Below are 23,670 nucleotides of genomic sequence, written 5' to 3'. Positions count from 1 at the left end.
ATTCCGTCAAATTATGGAGGAATTTGCCCAGAATGTGGCAAAAATTGCCGGGGGAATTCTGCGAAAATTTGGTGGGAATTCCAGGAAAATTCCATGAAATATTCCATGAGAATCTCACCAAAATTCCGGTGGAATATTCATCGAAAATTCCATGAAAATCCCTCGAAAAATCCCAGCAAAAATCCACGAAAATTCTGCAAAAATTCAATGAAAATCTCATAAAAATTCCCTTGGAATGTTCATCAAAAATTCCATGAAAATTCCTCCAAAAATCCCACCAAAAATCCACGAAAATTCCCCTGGAAAATTCAATGAAAATCTCATAAAAATCCCACCAAAAATCCATGAAAATCCCACCAAAAGTCCACGAAAATTCCATGAAAATGTCACAAAAATTCCCCTGGAAAATTCCATGAAAATCCCTTCAAAAATCCCACCAAAAATCTGCGAAAATTCCAGGCAAATTTTGGCAGAAAATTCCGCTAAAATTCCATGAAAATCCCTTCAAAATTCCACGAAAATTCTGCCAAAATTTAGCAAAAATTCCACTAAAATTCCACGAAAATCCCACCAAAAATCCACAAAAATTCCATGAAAATCCCATCAAAAGTCTGCAAAAATTCCAGCCAAAATTTAGCAAAAATTCCCACTAAAATTCCATTAAAATCTCATTAAAATTCCCACAAAAATTCCACGAAAATTCTGGTGGAAATTCAGAAAAAATTCCACGAAAATTCCACATAAAATCCACGAACATTCCACCCAAAATCCACAAAAATTCCACCAAAAATCCGCAAAAAATTCCCGCCAAAATTCAGGAAAAAATTCCACAAAACTTCAGCACAAAAAAATTCCCAAATCTTGCTCAAAATTCTCTTTTTTTGGGTGGAAAAATCCCTTTTTTGGTGAAAAATCAAATTTTTTGGTCCAAATTCCCTTTTTTGGCATCAAAGTCCCTGAATTTTGGGGAAAATTCCAAAATTGTGGCCAACTTCGCATTTTTGGGTGGAAAATTCCCAAATTTTGGATCAAATTCCCATTTTTGGGGTCAAAAATCCCAATTTTTGGTTAAAATTCCCATTTTTAGGTCAAAAATTCCAATTTTTGGTGAGAAATTCCCAATATTTGGTCAAAATCTCATTTTTGGTGGAAATTCCCAATTTTGGGGTGAAAATTCCCAATTTTTGGTGGAAATTCCGAATTTTGGGTGGAAATCCCCAAATTCTTTGTGGAAAATTCCCAATTTTGGGGTCAAAATTCACAATTTTTGGTGGAAATTCCCATTTTTTGGACAAAAATCTCTATTTTTTGTTAAAATTCCCATTTTTGGGGTCAAAAATCCCAATTTTTGGTGGAAATTCCCTATTTTTGGTTAGAAATTCCTAATTTTTGGTCAAAAATCCCAATTTTTGATGGAAATTCTCATTTTTGGGGTCAAAAATCCCAACTTTTGGTGGAAATTCCCAATTTTTGGTCAAAAATCCCATTTTTGGTGGAAATTCCCAATTTTGGGGTGGAAATTCCCAATTTTTGGTCCAAATTCCCAAATTTGGGGTGAAAATTCCCAATTTTCCCCCAAATTTTGCCGATTTTGGGGTTCTGGTCCCAGTCCAGACCAGTCCAAACCAGTTCAGACCAGTCCCAGCTCCCTCAGCCACCCCAGCTTGACCAGTATGGACCAGTACAGACCAGTCCAAACCAGTCCAGACCAGTATAAACCAGTAGAAACCAGTTTGGACCAGTCCCGGCACCCTCAGCCACCCCAGCTTGACCAGTATGGACCAGTAAAAACCAGTCCAAACCAGTCCAAACCTGTCCAAACCAGTCCAAACCAGTCCAGACCAGTATAAACCAGTAGAAACCAGTTCGGACCAGTCCTGGCACCCTCAGCCACCCCAGCTTGACCAGTAAAAACCAGTATGGACCCATACAAACCAGTACAAACCAGTACAAACCAGTACCGGCACCCTCAGCCACCCCAGCTTGACCAGTATAAACCAGTATGGACCAGTCCAGACCAGTACAAACCAGTCCAGACCAGTACAGACCAGTATAAACCAGTACAGACCAGTACAGACCAGTATGGACCAGTACCGGCACCTGTAGCCACCCCAGCTTGACCAGTATAAACCAGAATGGACCAGTATAAACCAGTACAGACCAGTATAAACCAGTCCAGACCAGTACTGGCACCCAGAGCTGCCCCAGCTCGACCAGTACAGACCAGTCTAAACCAGTATAGACCAGTACAAACCAGTCCAGACCAGTACGGACCAGTACAAACCAGTCCAGACCAGTACCGGCAGTCCCAGGACCCCCAGCTCAACCAGTACAGACCAGTACAAACCAGTACAAACCAGTATGGACCAGTCCCGGCACCCCTAGCCACCCCAGCATGACCAGTATAGACCAGTCCAAACCAGTACGGACCAGTCCAGACCAGTATAAACCAGTACAAACCAGTATGGACCAGTCCCGGCACCCCCAGCCACCCCAGCTTGACCAGTATAAACCAGTATAGACCAGTCCAAACCAGTCCAGACCAGTCCAGACCAATCCAAACCAGTCCAGACCAGTCCAGACCAGTACTGGCAGCCCCAGGACCCCCAGCTCAACCAGTCCAGACCAGTATAAACCAGTCCAGACCAGTACAGACCAGTACGGACCGGTCCAAAGCAGTACCGGCACCTGTAGCCACCCCAGCTTAACCAGTATAAACCAGTATGGACCCATACAAACCAGTACAGACCAGTATAAACCAGTACGGACCAGTCCAGACCAGTACCGGCACCTGTAGCCACCCCAGCTTGACCAGTCCAGACCAGTATAAACCAGTACAAACCAGTATGGACCAGTCCAGACCACTCCAAACCAGTCCAGACCACTCCAAACCAGTCCAGACCAGTACGGACCAGTACCGGCAGCCCCAGGACCCCCAGCTCAACCAGTCCAGACCAGTATAAACCAGTACAGACCAGTACGGACCAGTACAAACCAGTACCGGCACCTGTAGCCACCCCAGCTTGACCAGTATAAACCAGTATGGACCAGTATAAACCAGTACGGACCAGTATAAACCAGTACGGACCAGTCCCGGCACCCCCAGCCACCCCAGCTTGACCAGTATAGACCAGTATAGACCAGTATAGACCAGTATGGACCAGTACAAACCAGTCCAGACCGGTATAAACCAGTACAAACCAGTACTGGCACCCTCATCCACCCCAGCTTGACCAGTATGGACCAGTATGAACCAGTCCAGACCAGTAAAAACCAGTATAGACCAGTATGGACCAGTAAAAACCAGTAAAACCAGTCCAGACCAGTATGGAGCAGTAGAAACCAGTCCAGATGAGTAAAAACCAGTACGAACCAGTATAGACCAGTATGGACCGGTACAAACCCGTCTGGACCAGTCCGGACCAGTACAGACCAGTAAAAACCAGTCCGGACCAGTAAAAACCAGTAAAAACCAGTAAAAACCAGTAAAAACCAGTACGGACCAATAAAACCCAGTAAAAACCAGTACAGACCACTAAAAACCAATCCAGACCAGTAAAAACCAGTAAAAAAACAGTAAAAACCAGTCCGGACCAGTATAAACCAGTAAAAACCAGTACGGACCAATAAAACCCAGTAAAAACCAGTAAAAACCAGTAAAAACCAGTCCGGACCAGTAGAAACCAGTATAAACCAGTAAAAACCAGTCCGGACCAGTAGAAACCAGTAAAAACCAGTAAAAACCAGTACGGACCAATAAAACCCAGTAAAAACCAGTCCGGACCAGTAAAAACCAGTAAAAACCAGTCCGGACCAGTAGAAACCAGTATAAACCAGTAAAAACCAGTACGGACCAATAAAACCCAGTAAAAACCAGTCCGGACCAGTAAAAACCAGTAAAAACCAGTAAAAACCAGTCCGGACCAGTAGAAACCAGTATAAACCAGTAAAAACCAGTCCGGACCAGTAGAAACCAGTAAAAACCAGTAAAAACCAGTACGGACCAATAAAACCCAGTAAAAACCAGTAAAAACCAGTAAAAACCAGTCCGGACCAGTAGAAACCAGTAAAAACCAGTAAAAACCAGTACGGACCAATAAAACCCAGTAAAAACCAGTAAAAACCAGTAAAAACCAGTCCGGACCAATAGAAACCAGTATAAACCAGTAAAAACCAGTACGGACCAATAAAACCCAGTAAAAACCAGTCCGGACCAGTAGAAACCAGTATAAACCAGTAAAAACCAGTCCGGACCAGTAAAAACCAGTATGGACCAGTAAAAACCAGTAAAAACCAGTAAAAACCAGTCTGGACCAGTAAAAACCAGTAAAAACCAGTAAAAACCAGTAAAAACCAGTAAAAACCAGTAAAACCCAATATGGAGCAGCCTTAAAAACCAATTAAATCCAATTAAAACCAATTAAACCTTAATGAACTCCCTTAAAAACCGATTGAAACGGATTAAAACCAATTAAACCTGAATTAATTCTCTTAAAAACCAATTAAAGCAAATTAAAGCCAATTAAACCTGAATTAATTCTCTTAAAAACCAATCAAAGCTGATTAAAACCAATTAAACCTTAATTAACTCCCTTAAAAACCAATTAAAGCTGATTAAACCTTAACGAACTCCCTTAGAAACCAATTAAAGCCAATTAAAACCAATTAAACCTTAATTAACTCCCGCAAAAAGAGATTAAACTGGAATTAATTCTTATGAAAACCAATTAAAACCCATTAAAGCCAATTCAAACTTAACTAGTTCCCTTAAAAACCAATTAAAATCAATTAAAACGGAATTAATTATCGTAAAAACCGATTAAAACTGATTAAAAGTTAATTCATTCCCTTAAAACCAATTAAAACCAGTTAAAACTTAATTAATTATCGTAAAAACCGATTAAAACTGATTAAAACCAATTAAAATTGAATTAACTCCCTTAAAAACCAATTAAAATTAAATTAATTCCCTTAAAAACCAAATAATCCAATTAAAACGGAATTAAATCCTTGAAAACGAATTAATCCAATTAAAATGAAATTAATTCCCTTAAAAACCGATTAAAACCAATTAAAAACTGAATGAACTCCCTTAAAAACCAATTAAAACCAATTAAAACTGAATTAATTATTGTAAAAAACAATTAAAACTGATTAAAACAAATTAAAACCAGTTAAAACTTAATTAATTATTGTAAAAACCAATTAAAACTGATTAAAAGTGAATTAATTCCCTTAAAGCCAATTAAAACCGATTAAAACGAAATTAATTCTTTAAAAACCAATTAAAACTGAATTAATCCCGATAAATACTAATTAAAGCCAATTAAAACTGAATTAATTCCCTTAAAAATCAATTAAAACCAATTAAAAGCAATTAAAGCGGAATTAAACGGAATAAATTTCCTTAATAACCAATTAAAACCTATTAAAACGGAATTAATTTCGATAAAAATCAATTAAAACCAATTAATTCCTTTAAAAACCAATTAAAACTGAATTAATTCTGATAAAAACCAATTAAAACGAAATTAATTCTCTTCAAAACCAATTAAAGCCGATTAAAACTCAATTAATTCGATAAATACCAATTAAAATGAAATAAATGACTTTAAAAACCAATTAAAACCGAATTAATTCCTTTAAAAACAAATTAAAACGAATTAAAATTAAATGAATTCTCTTAAAACCCAATTAAAACTGAATTAATTCCGATAAAACCCAATTAAAACTAATTCAAGTAATTAAAACTGAATTAATTTTCTTAAAACCCAATTAAAGCCAATTAAAACTGAATTGATTCCGATAAAAACCAATTAAAACAAAATTAATTCAGATTAAAGCCAATTAAAACAAAATTAATTATATTAGAACCCAATTAAAACCACTTAAAACCGAATTAATTCTGATTAAAACCAATTAAAACCAACTAAAAGCGAATTATCTTTAAAAAGCAATTAAAACCGATTAAAAATTAATTAATTCTGATTTAAACCAATTAAAACCGATTAAAATTAATTAATTCTGATTAAAACCAATTAAAAGCCGTTAAAATTGAATTAATTCTCTTAATAAACTAATTACAACCGATTAAAATTAATTAATTCTGATTTAAACCAATTAAAACCAATTAAAATTGAATTAATTCTCTCAATAAACCAATTCAAACCAATTAAAACCAATTAAAACCGAATTAATTCCCATAAACACCCCAAATTATTCCATTAAAAATCAATTAAAACCCAAATTAAAACCAATTAAAATCGATTAAAATTCCCCCAAAAAATATTCAAATTTTTTTCTCCAAAACCCGAATTTTTCTGCCCGAAAATTCGATTTTTCCCCCTAAAAAACCCCAAAAATTTGGCCCAAAATTCTCATTTTTAAACCCAAAAGCTCCTCCAAAACTTAAATTTTTTCCCCCCAAAAAAGCCAAATTTTGACCCAAAAATTCTCATTTTTAAACCCAAAAAATTCAATTTTTTTCCCTCTAAAACCTCGAATGTTTTGACCCAAAATTCTCATTTTTAAACCCAAAATTCCCCAAAAAATGCAATTTCCCCCCCTAAAAAAACCCAAATTTTTGACCCAAAAATCCTCAATTTTAACCCAAATTTCCCCCCAAAAATTCAATTTTCTTCCTCTAAAAAAATCCGATTTTTTCTACCTGAAAAATTCCTATTTTTCCCCTCTAAAATCCTTAATTTTTGACCAAAAATCTTCATTTTTTCACCCAAAATTCGATTTTTTGCCCCGTTTTCCTCCCCCAGGTGTTGTTTTCGCCAAAATTGGGAATTTCCCCCAAAAAGCCCCAATTTCCCCTTTTTTTGTTGTTTTCGGAACATTTTTGGGGCAAAATTTCCCCTTTTTGGGGCCTCTGTGGTTTCGGTTCCGCAGCGAAATTTTGGGGGAAAAAATTCAATTTTTAATCCATTTTTAATCCAAATTTAATCGGTTTTAATTTGAATTTTAATTGGGTTTTAATCTGATTTTTAATCTGATTTTTAAGTGGGTTTTAATTGACTTAAAATTGATTTTTAATCAATTTTTAATGCATTTTAAATCAAAATTTTATTAATTTTCATCAAATTTTAATCGATTTTAATTGATTTTTAATTGGGTTTTAATCAAAATTTTTCTCTGATTTTTAATTGATTTTAAATTGATTTTAAATTGATTGTTAATCGATTTCAATCGATTTTTAATCAAAATTTTATTAATTTTCATCAAATTTTAATCGATTTTAATTGATTTTTAATTGGGTTTTAATCAAAATTTTTCTCTGATTTTTAATTGATTTTAAATTGATTTTAAATTGATTGTTAATCGATTTCAATCGATTTTTAATCAAAATTTTATTAATTTTCATCAAATTTTAATCTATTTTAATTTGATTTTTAATTGGGTTTTAATCAAATTTTTAATCTGATTTTTAATTTATTTTAATCAATTTTTAATCAAAATTTTATTAATTTTCATCAAATTTTAATCGATTTTAATTTGATTTTTAATTGGGTTTTAATCAAATTTTTTCTCTGATTTTTAATTGATTTTAATCGATTTTTAATCAAAATGTTATTAATTTTCATCAACTTTTAATCGATTTTAATCTGAGTTTTAATTGGGTTTTAATTAGGTTTTAATTGTATTTTTATTTATTTAATTTGATTTTTAATCGATTTTCAATTAAATTTTAATCGAATTTTAATCAAATTTTAATCAAATATTAATTTGTTTTTAATTAGCTTTAATTAGGTTTTAATCAGATTTTTAATTGAGTTTTTAATCGACTTTAATTTGATTTTAATCAATTTTTAATCACGTTTTAATCACATTAATTGGATTTTTAATCAATTTTTAATTGGGTTTTTAATGATTTTTAAATGTTGAATTTTAAACGAAAAATCCTCACATTTTTCGACCTAAAATCCGAATTTTTCGCCCTAAAAATGAAAAATTCCGCCACAAAAAGTCCAATTTTTCAACCCTAAAAATCCGAATTTTTCACCTAAAAAAATCCGATTTTTACCCTTAAAAAGGCGAATTTTTGAACCTAAAAAATTCGATTTTTGTCACCTCAAAAATTCAAAATTTTATCCCTAAAATTTCAAAATGTTGCCCCTAAAAATTAGAATTTTTTGTCCCTAAAATTTCAAATTTTTGTCCCTAAATATTCGAATTTTTCACCTAAAAAATTCAAATTTTTGCCCCTAAAAATTCGAATTTTTCACCCAAAAAATTCAAAATTTTGTCCCTAAAAAATCAAATTTTTTATCCTTAAAAAATCAAATTTTTTATCTCTAAAAATTCAAATTTTTGTCCCTAAAAATTCGAATTTTTCACCTAAAAAATTCAAGTTTTTGCCCCTAAAAATTCAAATTTTTGTCCTTAAAAAAAACCCCAAAATTTTCCCGCCAAACCCCCCCGATTTTCCCGCCAAACCCCCCCGATTTTCCCGCCAAATTCCCCCCCCCCCCCATTTTCCCGCCAAACGCTCCCGGGGGGTTTTGGGGGGGGGAGGCGAATTTTGGGGTGAATTCGGGGGATTTTGGGGTTAAAAATTTTCAATTTTGGGATAAAAAAAAAATCAACATTTTGGGGGAAAAAAGAATCAAAATTTTGGGGTAAAAAAATCGCGATTTTTGGGGTTAAAACCGGAATTTTCGGGTAAAAAAAAATAGAAATTTTGGGGGGAAAAGTCAGAATTTTGGGGTTAAAAATCGCGATTTTTGGGTAAAAAAAAAATCACAATTTAAGGGTTAAAAAAATCACAATTTTGGGGTGAAAATCGCGATTTTGGGGTGAAAAAAATCAGAAATTTTTGGGCAAAAAAAAAAATCTGAATTTGGGGGAATTTTGGGGATGAAAAAAATTGAATTTCGGGGTGGAAAATGGGAATTTTGGGGTGAAAAGTCGGAATTTGGGATAATTTGGGGGTGAAAAATTTGGATTTCGGGGTGAAAAGTCGGGATTTTGGAGTGAAAAAATCGGAATTTTGGGATGAAAAGTCGGAATTTTCGGTGGGGAAAAAAAAATCAGAATTTTGGGGTGAAAAAGTCGCGATTTTGGGGTAAAAACAATCGGAATTTTGAGGTGAAAAATCGGAATTTGGGATATTTTCGGGGAGAAAAATCGGAATTTTGGGGTGAAAAATCGGAATTTTCGGGGCGGAAAAGGGGAATTTTGGGATAATTTTGGGGTGAAAAATGGGAATTTGGGATAATTTCGGGATAAAAAATGGGAATTTTGGGGTGAAAAATCGCGATTTTGGGATGAAAAGTCGGAATTTGGGATAATTTCGGGGCGAAAAATCGGAATTTCGGGGTTAAAAAGTCGGAATTTCGAGGCGGAAAAGGGGAATTTTGGGATAATTTTGGGGTGAAAAATGGGAATTTTGGGATGATTTTGGGGTGAAAAATCGCGATTTTGGGATAAAAAGTCGGAATTTGGGATAATTTCGGGGCGAAAAATCGGAATTTCGGGGTGGGAAAGGGGAATTTGGGATGATTTTGGGGCGAAAAATGGGAATTTTGGGGTGAAAAATCGCGATTTTGGGATAAAAAGTCGGAATTTGGGATAATTTCGGGGCGAAAAATCGGAATTTCGGGGTGAAAAATCGCGATTTTGGGATAAAAAGTCGGAATTTGGGATAATTTCGGGGCGAAAAATCGGAATTTCGGGGTGAAAAATCGCGATTTTGGGATAAAAAGTCGGAATTTGGGATAATTTCGGGGTGAAAAATCGCGATTTTGGGGGGGAAAATCGCGATTTCGGGGGGGAAAATCGCGATTTTGGGGGGGAAAGTGGGAATTTGGGATAATTTGGGGGCGGGAAATGGGAATTTTGGGGTGGGAAGCGGGAATTGGGGATGATTTTGGGGTGAAAAGGGGCGATTTTGGAGCTGGGACTCACCTGTGGCCACGGTGACCGCGGTGCCGCCGCCCCAGGCGTCAATAGCGACCCACGGCGGGCGGGGCCGGGCGGGAACCCGCGCCAAAACCGGGACAAAACCGGGACAAAACCGGGACAAAATCGGGCGGGAAAAAACGGGATAAAACCGGGATAAACCGCGCCAAAACCGGGCCAAAACCGGGACAAAACCGGGACAAAACCGGGCCAAAATCGGGCGGGAAAAAACGGGATAAAACCGGGATAAAACCGGGATAAAAACGGGATAAAAACGGGACAAAACCGGGACAAAATCGGGCGGGAAAAAACGGGATAAAACCGGGATAAAACGGGATAAAACCGGGATAAAACGGGATAAAAACGGGCGGGGAAAAACGGGATAAAACCGGGATAAAACGGAGAAAAACGGGACAAAAACGGGCGGAGAAAACCGGGATAAAACCGGGATAAAAACGGGATAAAACCGGGCGGGAAAAACGGGACAAAACCGGGCGGGAAAAAACCGGGACAAAACCGGGCGGGAAAAAACCGGGACAAAACCCGGCCGGGAAAACGGGGAAAAAACGGGGGAAAACGGGAAAAAACCGGGACAAAACCGGGACAAAACCCGGCCGGGAAAACGGGGAAAAACCGGGACAAAACCGGGACAAAAACGGGATAAAACCGTGACAAAACCGGGCGGGAAAAAACGGGACAAAACCCGGCCGGGAAAATGGGGAAAAAACGGGGAAAAACCGGGACAAAACCGGGACAGAAACGGGGAAAAACGGGACAAAACCCGGCCGGGAAAAACCGGGAAAAAAAACGGGAAAAAACGGGGAAAAACGGGACAAAACCGCGCCAAAACCCCGAAACCGGGAAAAAACGGGAAAATCCCGCGCCAAAATCCCGAAAACCGGGAAAAAAACCGGGAAAGAAACCCGGGAAAACCGGGAAAACCCCCACGGGACAGGAAAATGGGAAAAAAACGGAAAAATGGGGAAAACGCGGGGAAAAAATCCCGAGAAAATGGAAAAATAACGCGGGGGAAAAAAACCGAGGAAAAAATCCCGAGAAAATGTGGAGAAAAAACCCGGGAAAAACCCGGGAAAATGGAAAAAAAACCGCGGAAAAAAAACCCGGGAAAACCCGGGAAAAAAACCGGGAAAAACCCGAGAAAAACCCGGGAAAATGGAAAAAAAACCGCGGGGAAAAAAACCCGGGAAAACCCGGGAAAATGGAAAAAAACCGCGGGAAAAAAACCGGGAAAAAAACTGGGGAAATGGGGAAAAACCCAGGAAAAACCCGGGAAAAAAATCCCGAGAAAATGTGGGGAAAAAAACCGGGAAAATGGGGCAAAAAAAAAAAAAATTTCATTTTTTAGGGGCGGTTTTGGGGATTTTCGGGCATTTTGGGGATTTGGGGGGGTTTTGTGATTTTTGGGTTTTTTGTTGGTTTTTGAGGGAAGTTTGGGGATTTTTTGTTATTTTTGGGGTTTTTGGGGGGGAATTTTGGGGGGTTTGGGGGATTTTTTTGTTATTTTGAATTTTTTCGGGTTTTTTTGTGGAAATTTTGGGGGGTTTTGTGGAGTTTTTTTCGGAATTTGGGATTTTTTGTGGGGGTCGGGGTTGTCTTTTTTTTTGTTGTTGTTATTTTTATTTTTTGGGGTTTTTTTGGGGGGGAAAAAAGGAAAATGTGGGAATTGAACAATTTTGGTGCGATTTTTGTGACTTGTTTTTTTTTTTTGGGTGGATTTCACCGGAAAATGGGAAAATGGAATTGGGATTGGGGGGAAAATTGGGGAAAATGGGAAAAATGGGGAAAAATGGGGAAAAAAGGGAAAAAATGAGAAAAAAGGGAAAAATGGGAAAAATTGAAAAAATGGGGAAAAAATGGGAAAAAATGGGAAAAAAAGGGAAAAAAGGGGAAAATGGGGAAAAATGGGGGGAAATTGAGATTTTGGGGGAAAAGGGAGGAAATGGGAAAAATGGAAAAAATGAGATTTTTGGGTGGAAAATGGGAAAAAATGGGAAAATTTTGAGATTTTTTGTGGGAAAAGGGAAAAATTTTGGTGGGATTTGGGGAAAAATTGGGAAAAAAATGGAAAACTTCGAGATTTTTTGGAGGAAAAGGGGAAAAATGGGAAAAATTTGGTGGGATTTGGGAAAAATGGGAAAAAATGGAAAAATTTGAGATTTTGGGGAGGAAAGGGGAAAAATGGGGAAAATTCGGTGGAATTTGGGGAAAAATAGGGAAAATTGGAAAAAAATCGAGATATTTTTGGGGAAAAGGGGAAAAATGGGGAAAAATCGGTGGATTTGGGGAAAAATGGGGAATATTGGAAAAAAATCGAGATATTTTTGGGGAAAAGGGGAAAAATGGGGAAAAAATGGGGGAAAAATAGGAAAAATTGAGATTTTTGGGGGAAAAAAGCCAAAAAAATGGGAAAATCTGGGGGGGGGTTGGGGGTTAAAGGGGGGATTTGGGTTAAAAACGCCCGGATTTGGGAAAAAGGGGATTTTGGGGTGAAATTGGGGGATTTTGGGGCTTTGGGGTTTTTGGGGCCGCGCGCGCCCCCGGGAGCAGCAGCGCCGGCGGCGGCGCCGCTGCCACGGTGAAACGGCGGCGCCCAAAAACCGGCCCCGATTTGGGGCCAGAAAAGGGGAAATTGGTCAAAAAGGGAGGTGGGGGAGGGGAGGGGGGGGGAATGATGGGGGGAAATGGGGGAAAATGGGGAAAAATGGGAAAAATGGGGGAAATTGGGGAAAAATGGGGGAAATGGGGGGAAATGGGGAAAAATGGGAAAAAATTGGGAAAAATATGGGGAAAAATGGGGGAAAATGGGGAATAATGGGAGAAAATCTGGAAAAATTGTGGGGGAATGGGGAAAATAGAAATAAATTGGGAAAAATGGGGGAAAATGGGTAAAAATGGGGGGAAATGGGGAAAATGGGAGAGAAATGGGGGGAAATTGGGAAAAATGGGAAAAAGTGGGGGGAAATGGGGAAAAATGGGAAAAATTGGGGGGAAATGGGGGAAATGGGGAAAATTGGGGGAAATGGGAAAAAATGGGGAAAAATGGGAAAAATGGGGAAAATGGGGGAAATGGGGGGAAATGGGGAAAAATGGGAATAAATTGGGAAAAATATGGGGAAAATGGGGAAAACTTGTGGGGAGATGGGTAAAAATGGGGGAAATGGGTAAAAAATGGGGTAAAATGGGAAGAAATGGGGGAAAATTGTGGGGGAATGGGGAAAATAGAAATAAATTGGGAAAAATGGGGGGAAATGGGAAAAAATGGAGAAAAATTGGGGAAAATGGGGGGAAAATTGAGGGAAAATGGGGAAAAATGGGAAAAAAGGGGAGAATGGGGAAAAATAGGAATAAATTGGGGAACATTGTGGGAAAATGGGGAAAACTGGGAAAACTGGTGAAAAATTGGGGGAAAATGGGGAAATAAGGAGAAAAATGGGGGAACATGGGAAAAAATGGGGAAAAATTGGGGGAAAATCAGGGAAAATGGGAAAAATGGGGGGATGGGGAAAATTGGAAATAAAAAAGGAAAAAATTGGAAAAAATAGGAAAATTGGGGAAATGGGAGGGAAAATGGGGAAAATAGGAAAAAAATAGGGGGAAAATGGGAAATGGGGAAAAAATGGGGAATTTTTTTGGGGGAAAATGGGAAAAAATGGGGAAAATTGGAGGGATTTTGGAGGAAAAAGGGGGAAATGGGGGGAAATGGGGGAAAACGGGGGGGAAATGGGGAAAAATTGGAAAAATATGAAAAATTGGGGGAAATGAGTGAAAATTGAGGGAAAATAGGTAAAAATGGGGGAAATTTGGGGGGAAAATGGGAAAATTAGGGAAAATTGAGATTTTTGGGGGGTGAAATGGGGGAAAATTTAGATTTTTTTGGTGGGAAAGGGAAAAAACGGGAAAATTAAAAGAATAGGGGGAAAAGGGGAGAAAATGTGGAAATGAAACCGGGTTTTTGTACCAAAAATGTGATTTTTGAGACCTTTTTTGGGTGGAATTCACTGGGAAAAGGGAAAAAATGGGGGGAAATCGGGGAAATTGGACAAATTTGGGGAAATAGAAGCGATTTTGTGTTTTTGTGTGAGAAAAATGTGATTTTTGTGCTTTTTGTGAACAAAAATGGGATTTTTGTGACTTTTTTGGGGGGATTTCACCGGGAAAAGGGAAAATGGGGAGGAAATGGAGGAAATGGAAAATGTGGGGAAATTTGAGCCTTTTTTGTGCTTTTTTGTGTACAAAAATGTGGAAATTCGGAATTTTGGGTTATTTTTGAGGCAGAAATGGGGAAAAGGAGGTGGTTTGGGGTGAAAACGGCCAAAAAGAGGCAAAATTTGGGGGGGATGGTGAAAAGAGGCAAAGTTGGCCAAAAAGAGACAAAAATTGGCGAAAAAGAACCAAAATTGTCCAAAAAGTGACAAAATTGACCCAAAAAAGACAAAAAATGGCCAAAAAGAACCAAAATTGGCCAAAAAGACAGAATTGGCCCAAAACAACAAAAATTAACTCAGAAAAGCCAAAATCAGGCAAAAAGAACCAAAATTGACTCAAAAGAGCCAAAATTGATCCAAAAGAGACAAAAATTGACCAAAAAGTGCCAAAATTGGCTCGAAAGAACCAAAATTGGCCAAAAAGTTCCAAAATTAACCCAAAAGAGCCAAAAAATGACCCAAAAGAGCCAAAAATTGGCAAAAAAGAACCAAAATCGGCCAAAAATACCAAATTGGCCCAAAGCAACCAAAATTAAGCCAAAGGAGCCGAAAAATCGGCCAAAAAAGACAAAAATTGGCAAAAAGTGACAAAATGGACCCAAAAGAGACAAAAAATGGCCAAAAAGTGCCAAAATCGGTCAAAAGCAGCTGAAATCGGCCGAAAGGCGCCGACGTCCGTCCCGAGGGTCTTGGGCTTCATGGAAGGGTCTCAAGGTCAATGGAAGAACCTCAAGGTCAATGGAAGGGTCTTAACCCAACCCAACCATGACCAACCCAACTCAATCGAGCTCCGTCTTCATCTTCCTCTTTGTCTTCATCTTCCTCTTCCAGTCAACCATGACCGACCCAACCCAACCCAACCCAACTTTTGGACCTTCTCCAACCCAAGCCAAGCCAACCATGACCAACCTTCTCTTCCTCTTCTAACTCAACCCAACTCAACCGTGACCAACCCAACCCCCTCTTTGTCTTCGTCTTCGTCTTCGTCTTCGTCTTCGTCTTCGTCCTTTTCTTCCTCTTCCTCTTCCTCTTCCTCTTCCTCTTCCTCTTCCTCTTCCTCTTCCTCTTCCTCTTCCTCTTCCTCTTCCTCTTCCTCTTCCTCTTCCTCTTCCTCTTCCAGTCAACCATGACCAACCCAACCCAACCCAACTCCATCTTCGTCTCCGTTTCCACCCATCCATGACCAACCCAACCCAACTCAACCCAACCATGACCAACCCAACCTCTTCATCTTCCACTTTGTCTTCCACCCAACCCAACTCAACTCAACCATGATGTACTCAACCCAACCGTGACCAACCCAACCCAGTCTTCCTCTTCCACCCAACCCAACCCAACCCAACCGTGACCAACCCAACCCCTCTTCCTCTTCCACCCAACCCAACCCAACCCAACTCAACCGTGACCAACCCAACCCCCTCTTCCTCTTCCACCCAACCCAACTCAACCCAACCCAACCGTGACCAACCCAACCCCCTCTTCCTCTTCCACCCAACCCAACCCAACCCAACTGTGACCAACCCAACCCCCTCTTCCTCTTCCACCCAACCCAACTCAACCCAACCGTGACCAACCCAACCCCTCTTCCTCTTCCACCCAACCCAACCCAACCCAACTCAACCGTGACCAACCCAACCCCCTCTTCCTCTTCCACCCAACCCAACTCAACCCAACCCAACCGTGACCAACCCAACCCCCTCTTCCTCTTCCACCCAACCCAACCCAACCCAACTGTGACCAACCCAACCCCCTCTTCCTCTTCCACCCAACCCAACTCAACCCAACCGTGACCAACCCAACCCCGTCTTCCTCTTCCACCCAACGCAACTCAACCGTGACCAACCCAACCCCCTCTTCCTCTTCCACCCAACCCAACTCAACCCAACCCAACTCAACCCAACCGTGACCAACCCAACCCCCTCTTCCTCTTCCACCCAACCCAACCCAACCCAACTGTGACCAACCCAACCCCTCTTCCTCTTCCACCCAACCCAACCCAACCCAACCCAACCGTGACCAACCCAACCCCCTCTTCCTCTTCCACCCAACGCAACTCAACCGTGACCAACCCAACCCCGTCTTCCTCTTCCACCCAACCCAACCCAACCGTGACCAACCCAACCCAGTCTTCCTCTTCCACCCAACCCAACCCAACCCAACCGTGACCAACCCAACCCCTCTTCCTCTTCCACCCAACCCAACCCAACCCAACTCAACCGTGACCAACCCAACCCCCTCTTCCTCTTCCACCCAACCCAACTCAACCCAACCCAACCGTGACCAACCCAACTCAACCGTGACCAACCCAACCCCCTCTTCCTCTTCCACCCAACCCAACCCAACCGTGACCAACCCAACCCCCTCTTCCTCTTCCACCCAACCCAACCCAACCGTGACCAACCCAACCATGACCAACCCAACCCCCTCTTCCTCTTCCACCCAACCCAACCCAACCCAACCCAACCGCGACCAACCCCCCCCACCCCGGTTTCCCGCCACCGCCGCGCCCCGCCCGGCGCCGCCGTGAGCGCCGCAGAAATAAACGCCGGAATCGCCGTCCTCCAGCCGTTCCCCTTCCAACACCGCCCAACCTCCTCCTCGCCCTCCACCACCACCGACCTTCACCGTGAACCTCCCGGCGCCGCCCAGCGCCTCCAGCCCGGCGCCGGCGCGCTGCCGCACCCAAACCAGCGCCGCCGGCGCCGCGCCGGCGCCCGCCCGGCACAGGAGGCGCAGGGACCCGCCGGGGGGCTGGAGGTCCCCCCCGGACTCCAGCAGGGTCACGGCCGCCCGGAGCCCTGCGGGAACGAGGGAGATGAATATTAATGAGATGGTAATGAGGAGGGGAGGGGCTTATGGAGGGGAGGGAGGGCGGGGCGCACCGGGCACGGCCAGCAGGGCCAGCAGGGCCAGGACGGCGCCGGCGCCGCGCTCGGGGGCCATGGCCGCCATCGGTGCCGGCGGTGGCGCCGCGCCCCGGCTTTTATCGGCGGCGGACGGCGCGCTTTGCGGGGGGACACGCCCACTTTTGGGGGGGACACGCCCACTTTTTTGGGGGGACACGCCCACTTTGGGGCAGACGTGTTGATTTTGGGGGACACGCCCACTTTTTGGGGCAATACTTTCATTTTTGGGCGGTATACGGTAATTTTTGTGGAGTATACGGTAATTTGTTGGGAAATACGGCAATTTTGGGGAGATACTGCGATTTTTGGGGGGACACGCCCACTTTTTGGGGGAATACGGTAATTTTTGGGGGCATACGGTAATTTTCTTGGAGTATATGGTAATTTTTTGGGAGATACTGTGATTTTTGGGGGGAATGTGGTAATTTTTTGGGAAATACAGTAATTCTGGGGAGATACTGCGATTTTTTGGGGGACACGTCCATTTTTGGGGGGATACTGTGATTTTTGGGGGGACACGCCCACTTTTTGGGGGAATACATTCATTTTTGGGCTGTATATGGTAATTTTTGTGGAGTATATGGTAATTTTTTGTGGAATACGATAATTTTTTTGGAAATACAGTAATTTTGGGGAGATACTGAGATTTTTTGGGGGACACGCCCACTTTTTTGGGGAATACTTTCATTTTTGGGGGGTATACGGTAATTTTGGGGGTTATACAGTAATTTTTGTGGAGTATATGGTAATTTTTTAGGAAATACAATAATTTTTTGGGAAATACGGTAATTTTTGGGAGATACGGTCATTTTTTGGGGGACACGTCCATTTTTGGGGGGATACTGTGATTTTTGGGGGGACACGCCCACTTTTTGGGGAATACTTTCATTTTTTTGGAGTATATGGTGATTTTTGGGGAATTATGGTAATTTTTTGTGGAATACAATAATTTTTTGGGAAGTACGGTCATTTTTTGGGGAGATACTGTGATTTTTTGGGGGACACATCCATTTTTGGTGGGATACGGTAATTTTTGGGGGGACACGCCCACTTTTTGGGAAATACGTTCATTTTTGGGGGGTATACGGTAATTTTGGGGGGAATACGGTAATTTTTGGGGAGATACTGTGATTTTTGGGGGGAATACGGTAATTTTTTGGGGGACACGCCCATTTTTGGGGCGATACTGTGATTTTTTGGGGAAATATGGTAATTTTGGGGGGACGCGCCCACTTTTGGGGGGAATACAGTGATTTTTGGGGGAATATGGTAATTTTTTGGGGAAATACGGTGATTTTTGGGAAATATGGTAATTTTTGGGGGGAGAATACGGTAATTTTTTGGGAGGACACGCCCACTTTTTTGGGAAATACGGTAAATTTTGGGGGGACACTTTTTTTGGGAAATACGGTAATTTTTGGGGGGCATTTTTTGGGGAAATACAGTAATTTTTTGAGGGCCACTTTTTTGGGGAAATACGGTAATTTTGGGGGGACACGCCCCTTTTTGGGGGGTTTTGGCGGGAAAAGGGTTAATTGGAGGGGGTTAATTAATGGGTTTTGGGCCATTGGAGGGTTTCGGTTTGTTAATTAATGGGTCTGGGTTAATTGGAGTAATTTAATTAATGGGTTTCAGTTCATTGCAGGGGTTTAATTAATGGGGCACAGTTAATTACAAGGGGTTTAATTAATGGGTCTCGGTTAATTGCAAGAGTCCACTTTGTTAATTAATGGGTCTCAGTTAATTGGAGTAGTTTAATGGGTCTCGGTTAATTACAGGGGTTTAATTAATGGGGCCCAGTTAATTGCAAGAGTCCAGTTTGTTAATTAATGGGCCTCGGCTAATGGCAGATGCTTAATTAATGAGTTTTGGGTAATTGGAGTGGGTTAATTAATGGTTTTGGGTAATTGGAAGGAGTTAATTAATGGGGTTTGGGTAATTGGAGGGGGTTAATTAATGGGCCTCGGTTAATGGCAGATGTTTAATTAATGGGTTTTGGGTAATTGGAGGGGTTTGGTTTGTTAATTAATGGGTCCTAGTTAATTGCCAGTTCATTAATTAATGGATCTGGGTTAATTGCAAGAGTCCGGTTCATTAATTAATGGGGTTTGGGTAATTTCAGGGGTTAATTAATTGGCTTAATTAATAGGGCATGGTTAATTACAGGCATTCAATTTGTTAATTAATGGGTCCCAGTTAATTGCAGGTTCATTAATTAATGGGTCTCGGTTAATTACAAGAGTCCAGTTCATTAATTAAAAGGTCCCAGGTTCGTTAATTAATAGGTCCCAGTTAATTACAAGAGTCCATTTCATTAATTAATGGGTCTGAATTAATTGCAAGTGTCCAATTAATTAATTAATAGGGCCCAATTAATTTCTGGTTCATTAATTATTTTATCTCGGTTAAGGGCAAGAGTCCAGTTCATTAATTAATAGAGCTGATTAAATTAATTAATTACTATTGTGGGCATCCATTCCATTCATTAATAGTTCCCAGTTAATTGCCAGAGTCCAATTAATTAATTAATGGGCCCGGTGTTAATTGCAGGCATCTAATGAATTTATTTATTTAGTAATTAATGGCAATTTGTCCAAGTAATTAATTAGTGGCTCAGTGTTAATAACAGGCATCCGTTTAATTAATTAATTAATTAATCGGCATTAATCACGGGCATCCTATATATTAATTAATTAATTGGGATCAAGGAGCCTAATTAATTAATGATAATAGGGGACAATCACGGGCGTAATTAATTAATTAACGAGGGGTTAATTAGGATCGATCACGGGGGGTCCGATTAATTAATTAATCGGGGTTAATCAAAGGAATGCAATTAATTAATTGGCTAATAAAAATACTTAATTAATTACGGGCAATTAATTATTTGATTTATAAAGGACCATTATTTAAAACTTTATTTAAAACTTCATGTAATAATTTATTTAATTAGAAATCCACTAGCGGCCAAATCTAATTAATTAATTAACGAACGGCCACCCTAATTAATTAATTAATTAATCAACCAACTCATTAATTAGGTGAGCGGGCGCCCAATTAAGCAATTAATGGATTAAAAAGCGATTAAATCGGGGGGAAAGAAACCCCGATTAAATAAAGAAATAACGGGGCGGAATTAATTAATTGCGATTAATTAGTCATTTGGTGACGTCACCGCCGCCGCTTTTGGGGCGGGAAAATCCAAACTCGGCCGCCAGGGGGCGCCGCGAGAGCGAAATTTGGGCAATTTTGGGGCAAATCGGGGAAAAAATCGGAAATTTGGGAGCGGGACCGGCCGGGGCCGCGAATTTGGGGCCAAAAATGCGAATTTTGGGGTAAAAGCGCGGAGATTTGGGTGAAAAAAGTGAAATTTGAGAGGCGAGGCCGCGATTGGTGCCCGAATTTTGGGAGGTTTTGCCCCAAATTTCTGCGGATTGAGAGCCAAAATCTCTGAGATTTGCCCCAAAATCAGCGACCCGGGAATGGCCGCGAATTCTCCCAAATTGGCCCCAAATTTCCTCAAATTTGCCCCAAATTTAATTCCCATGGATTTGCCCCAAATTCCGCCAATTTTTCCCCAAATTTAATTCCCTGGATTGGCCCCAAATTCCTCCAAATTAACCCCAAATTACCCCAAATTTTGCCAGACTTTCCCCAAATTTAATTCCCCTGGATTGGCCCCAATTTCCCCCAAATTGGCCCCAAATTCTCCCAGATTTGCCCCAAATTCCCCCAAATTATCCCCAAATTTAATTCCCTGGATTGGCCCCAAATTCCCCCAAATTGGCCCCAAATTCCCCCAAATTGACCCCAAAATTCCCAGGAATGGCCCCAAATTCCCCCAAATTGGCTCCAAAATCCTGAGGGTTTGCCCCAAAAATTCCCAAAAAACGGTGAAAATCAGGGAGTGAGAGTTGGGAATTTGGGGGAAAATTCGGGAGATTTGGGAAAAACCCGTTCAGGGGTCGGGGTCCCTCCCAGGGGGTTTTGGGGGTCGTTAATGAGACGTTAATTGGGATTTATCCGGTTAATTAATGAGCGGGTTTGGGGTTAATTGCGGGGTTTGAGGAAGTTTGGGATGCCGGGAAATTCGGGGGGAGATTTGGGGAAAATTTGGGGGAATTTGGGGCAAATCCAGGGGAATTAAATTTGGGGACATTCCTGAGGAATTTGGGGCAAATTTGGGGAAATTTGAGGCCAATTTGGGGGAATTAAATTTTGGGTCATTCCCAGGGAATTTGGGGCTAATTTGGAGAAATTTGGGGCAAATCCAGGAGAATTGGGGGTCAATCCTGGGAATTTTGGGGCCAATTTGGGGGAATTTGGGGCCAATTTGGTGGAATTTGGGGCAAATCCAGGGGAATTAAATTTGGGGCCATTCCTGGGTTATTTGGGTCCAATTTGTGGGAATTTTGGGGCAAACTTGGAGGATTTTGGGGCCAATTTGTGGGAATTTGCGGCCAATCCAGGGGAATTAAATTTGGGGCCATTCCTGGGTTATTTGGGGCCAATTTGTGGGAATTTTGGGGCAAATTTGGGGGATTTTGGGGCCAATTTGGGGGAATTTGGGGAAAATCCAGTGGAATTTGGTGCCAATGCAGGGAATTAAATTTGGGGCCATTCCTGGGTTATTTGGGTCCAATTTGGTGGAATTTGGGGGCAAACTTGGGGGATTTTGGGGCCAATTTGGGTGATTTTACGGCAAATCCAGGGGAATTAAATTTGGGGCCATTCCTGGGTTATTTGGGTCCAATCCTGGGGATTTTGGGGCAAACTTGGGGGATTTTGGGGCAAATTTGGGGGATTTTGGGGCCAATTTGGTGGAATTCCGGGCAAATCCAGGGGAATTAAATTTGGGGCCATTCCTGGGTTATTTGGGTCCAATTTGTGGGAATTTTGGAGCAAATCTGGGAGAATTTGGGGCCAATTGGGGGGAATTAAATTTCCACTCGCCCTACTCGCCCCGCAGGAGGATCTGGGGCGGGGACGCGCCGCGGTAGATTAATAAAGATTTATTTTTTCCCTGATATTAAGCTCGGGCCTGCTTTGCTCTGTTCTGGATTCCACTTCACAGCGTCCAAGGGAGGGATCACATTGGCACGGGGGCGCCGGCGTTGTGCCGGTGTCAAACCATGACACCGCCATCCTCATTTACATACTCACACCCCCCCTCATTACCATCTCATTAATATTCATCTCCCCTGGTTCCCGCAGGGCTCCGGGCGGCCGTGACCCTGCTGGAGTCCGGGGGGGACCTCCAGCCCCCCGGCGGGTCCCTGACGTTGCTCTGCCGAGGATCCGGGTTTGATTTCGGGAGTTACCAAATGGAATGGGTCCGACAGAGACCCGGGCAGGGGCTGGAATGGGTGGCAAGGATCTACAGCGGTGCTGGTTACACCGACTACGCGCCGTCGGTCAAGGGCCGGTTCAGGATCTCGAGGGACAACGGGCAGAGCTCGGTGACGCTGGCCATGAGCAGCCTCAGGGACGAGGATTCCGCCGTTTATTTCTGCGCCAAATCTTTTAACGCTGGTGCTGCTTATGGTGCTGGTCATGGTGACGGTGCCCGTGCTGGCCCCAGCCCCATCTCCCTGTCCCCCGTCCCCAATCCCAGCCCTGTCCCCAAACCCAGACCCAGCCCAGCCCTTCCCCAAACCCCAGACCCCTCCCCAAACCCCAGACCCTTCCCCAAACCCCAGACCCTTCCCCAAACCCCAGACCCTTCCCCAAACCCCAGACCCTTCCCCAAACCCCAGCCCTGACCCCGTTCCTGCCCCTCTGGCCCGGCCCTGCCCGGCCTCTGCCCCAAATGTCACCTCGGGGTAACACTCGGGGCCCTTGTTGCCCAAATTTCATCAAATCGCTCAAGATTTGGGCCCAGGCCGAGGTGAGGGGTCAAGGATTTGAATTTTGGGCCCAAAGTCCCGACGTGAGGCCAGTGGGGCAGGTTTGGGTCGGCGGCTGTGACTCGGTGCCAGCAGCCGAAATTTGGGGCCAAACGGGACAAATCTGGGGGCAGCGGTTGGGATTTGAGGGACAAGGCTGAGCTCAGGGTGGAACCGGGCCTGGTTTGGGGCCAAGAGTGGAGATCTGGGGCCAAGAGTTGGGATTTGGGGCCAAGAGTTGGGATTTGGGGCCAAGAGTGGAGATTTGGGGCCAAGAGTTGGGATTTGGGGCCAAGAGTTGGGATTTGGGGCCAAGAGTTGGGATTTGGGGCCAAGAGTTGGGATTTGGGGCCAAGTGATGGGATTTGGGGCCAAGAGTGGAGATTTGGGGCCAAGAGTTGGGATTTGGGGCCAAGAGTTGGGATTTGGGGCCAAGAGTTGGGATTTGGGGCCAAAGCAGTCCCAGGTGGGACAAAGGGTCAGCAGTGGGGTCAGGGGCTGGGCGGAAGGATCCGGGGTTTGGGGACAGGGGGGACACGGTGATGGGGGCGAGGCCAAAACCACCCCAACCACGGGAATGACCAATGTCATCAGCAGCAGCCCAACCAGCACCAGAACCAGGAGATTTGGCGCAGAAATAAACGGCGGAATCCTCGTCCCTGAGGCTGCTCATGGCCAGCGTCACCGAGCTCTGCCCGTTGTCCCTCGAGATCGTGACCCGGCCCTTGAACGATGGTGCGTACCAGG

General features: G+C 42.4%; 1 gene segment (V, D, J or C); it reads right to left on the bottom strand.

The window, feature by feature from the left end:
* LOC144248165 (Ig gamma chain C region-like) overlaps window positions 1–17,075 on the bottom strand; it is a 78,264-nt gene extending 61,189 nt beyond the window's left edge. The window contains 3 exon segments of the C gene segment in view: window positions 9,913–9,999; window positions 16,616–16,930; window positions 17,015–17,075. Coding sequence covers window positions 9,913–9,999; window positions 16,616–16,930; window positions 17,015–17,075 — 463 coding nt within the window.
* Window positions 17,076–23,670: the final 6,595 nt, after the last annotated feature.

Source organism: Lonchura striata, chromosome 36 (assembly GCF_050655825.1).
Source record: "Lonchura striata isolate lonStrDom1 chromosome 36, ASM5065582v1, whole genome shotgun sequence".
In the NCBI taxonomy this organism is placed as follows: Eukaryota; Metazoa; Chordata; class Aves; order Passeriformes; family Estrildidae; genus Lonchura; species Lonchura striata.
Note: the sequence above shows the minus strand (reverse complement) of the source record. Positions and strands in the feature narration are given on the sequence as shown.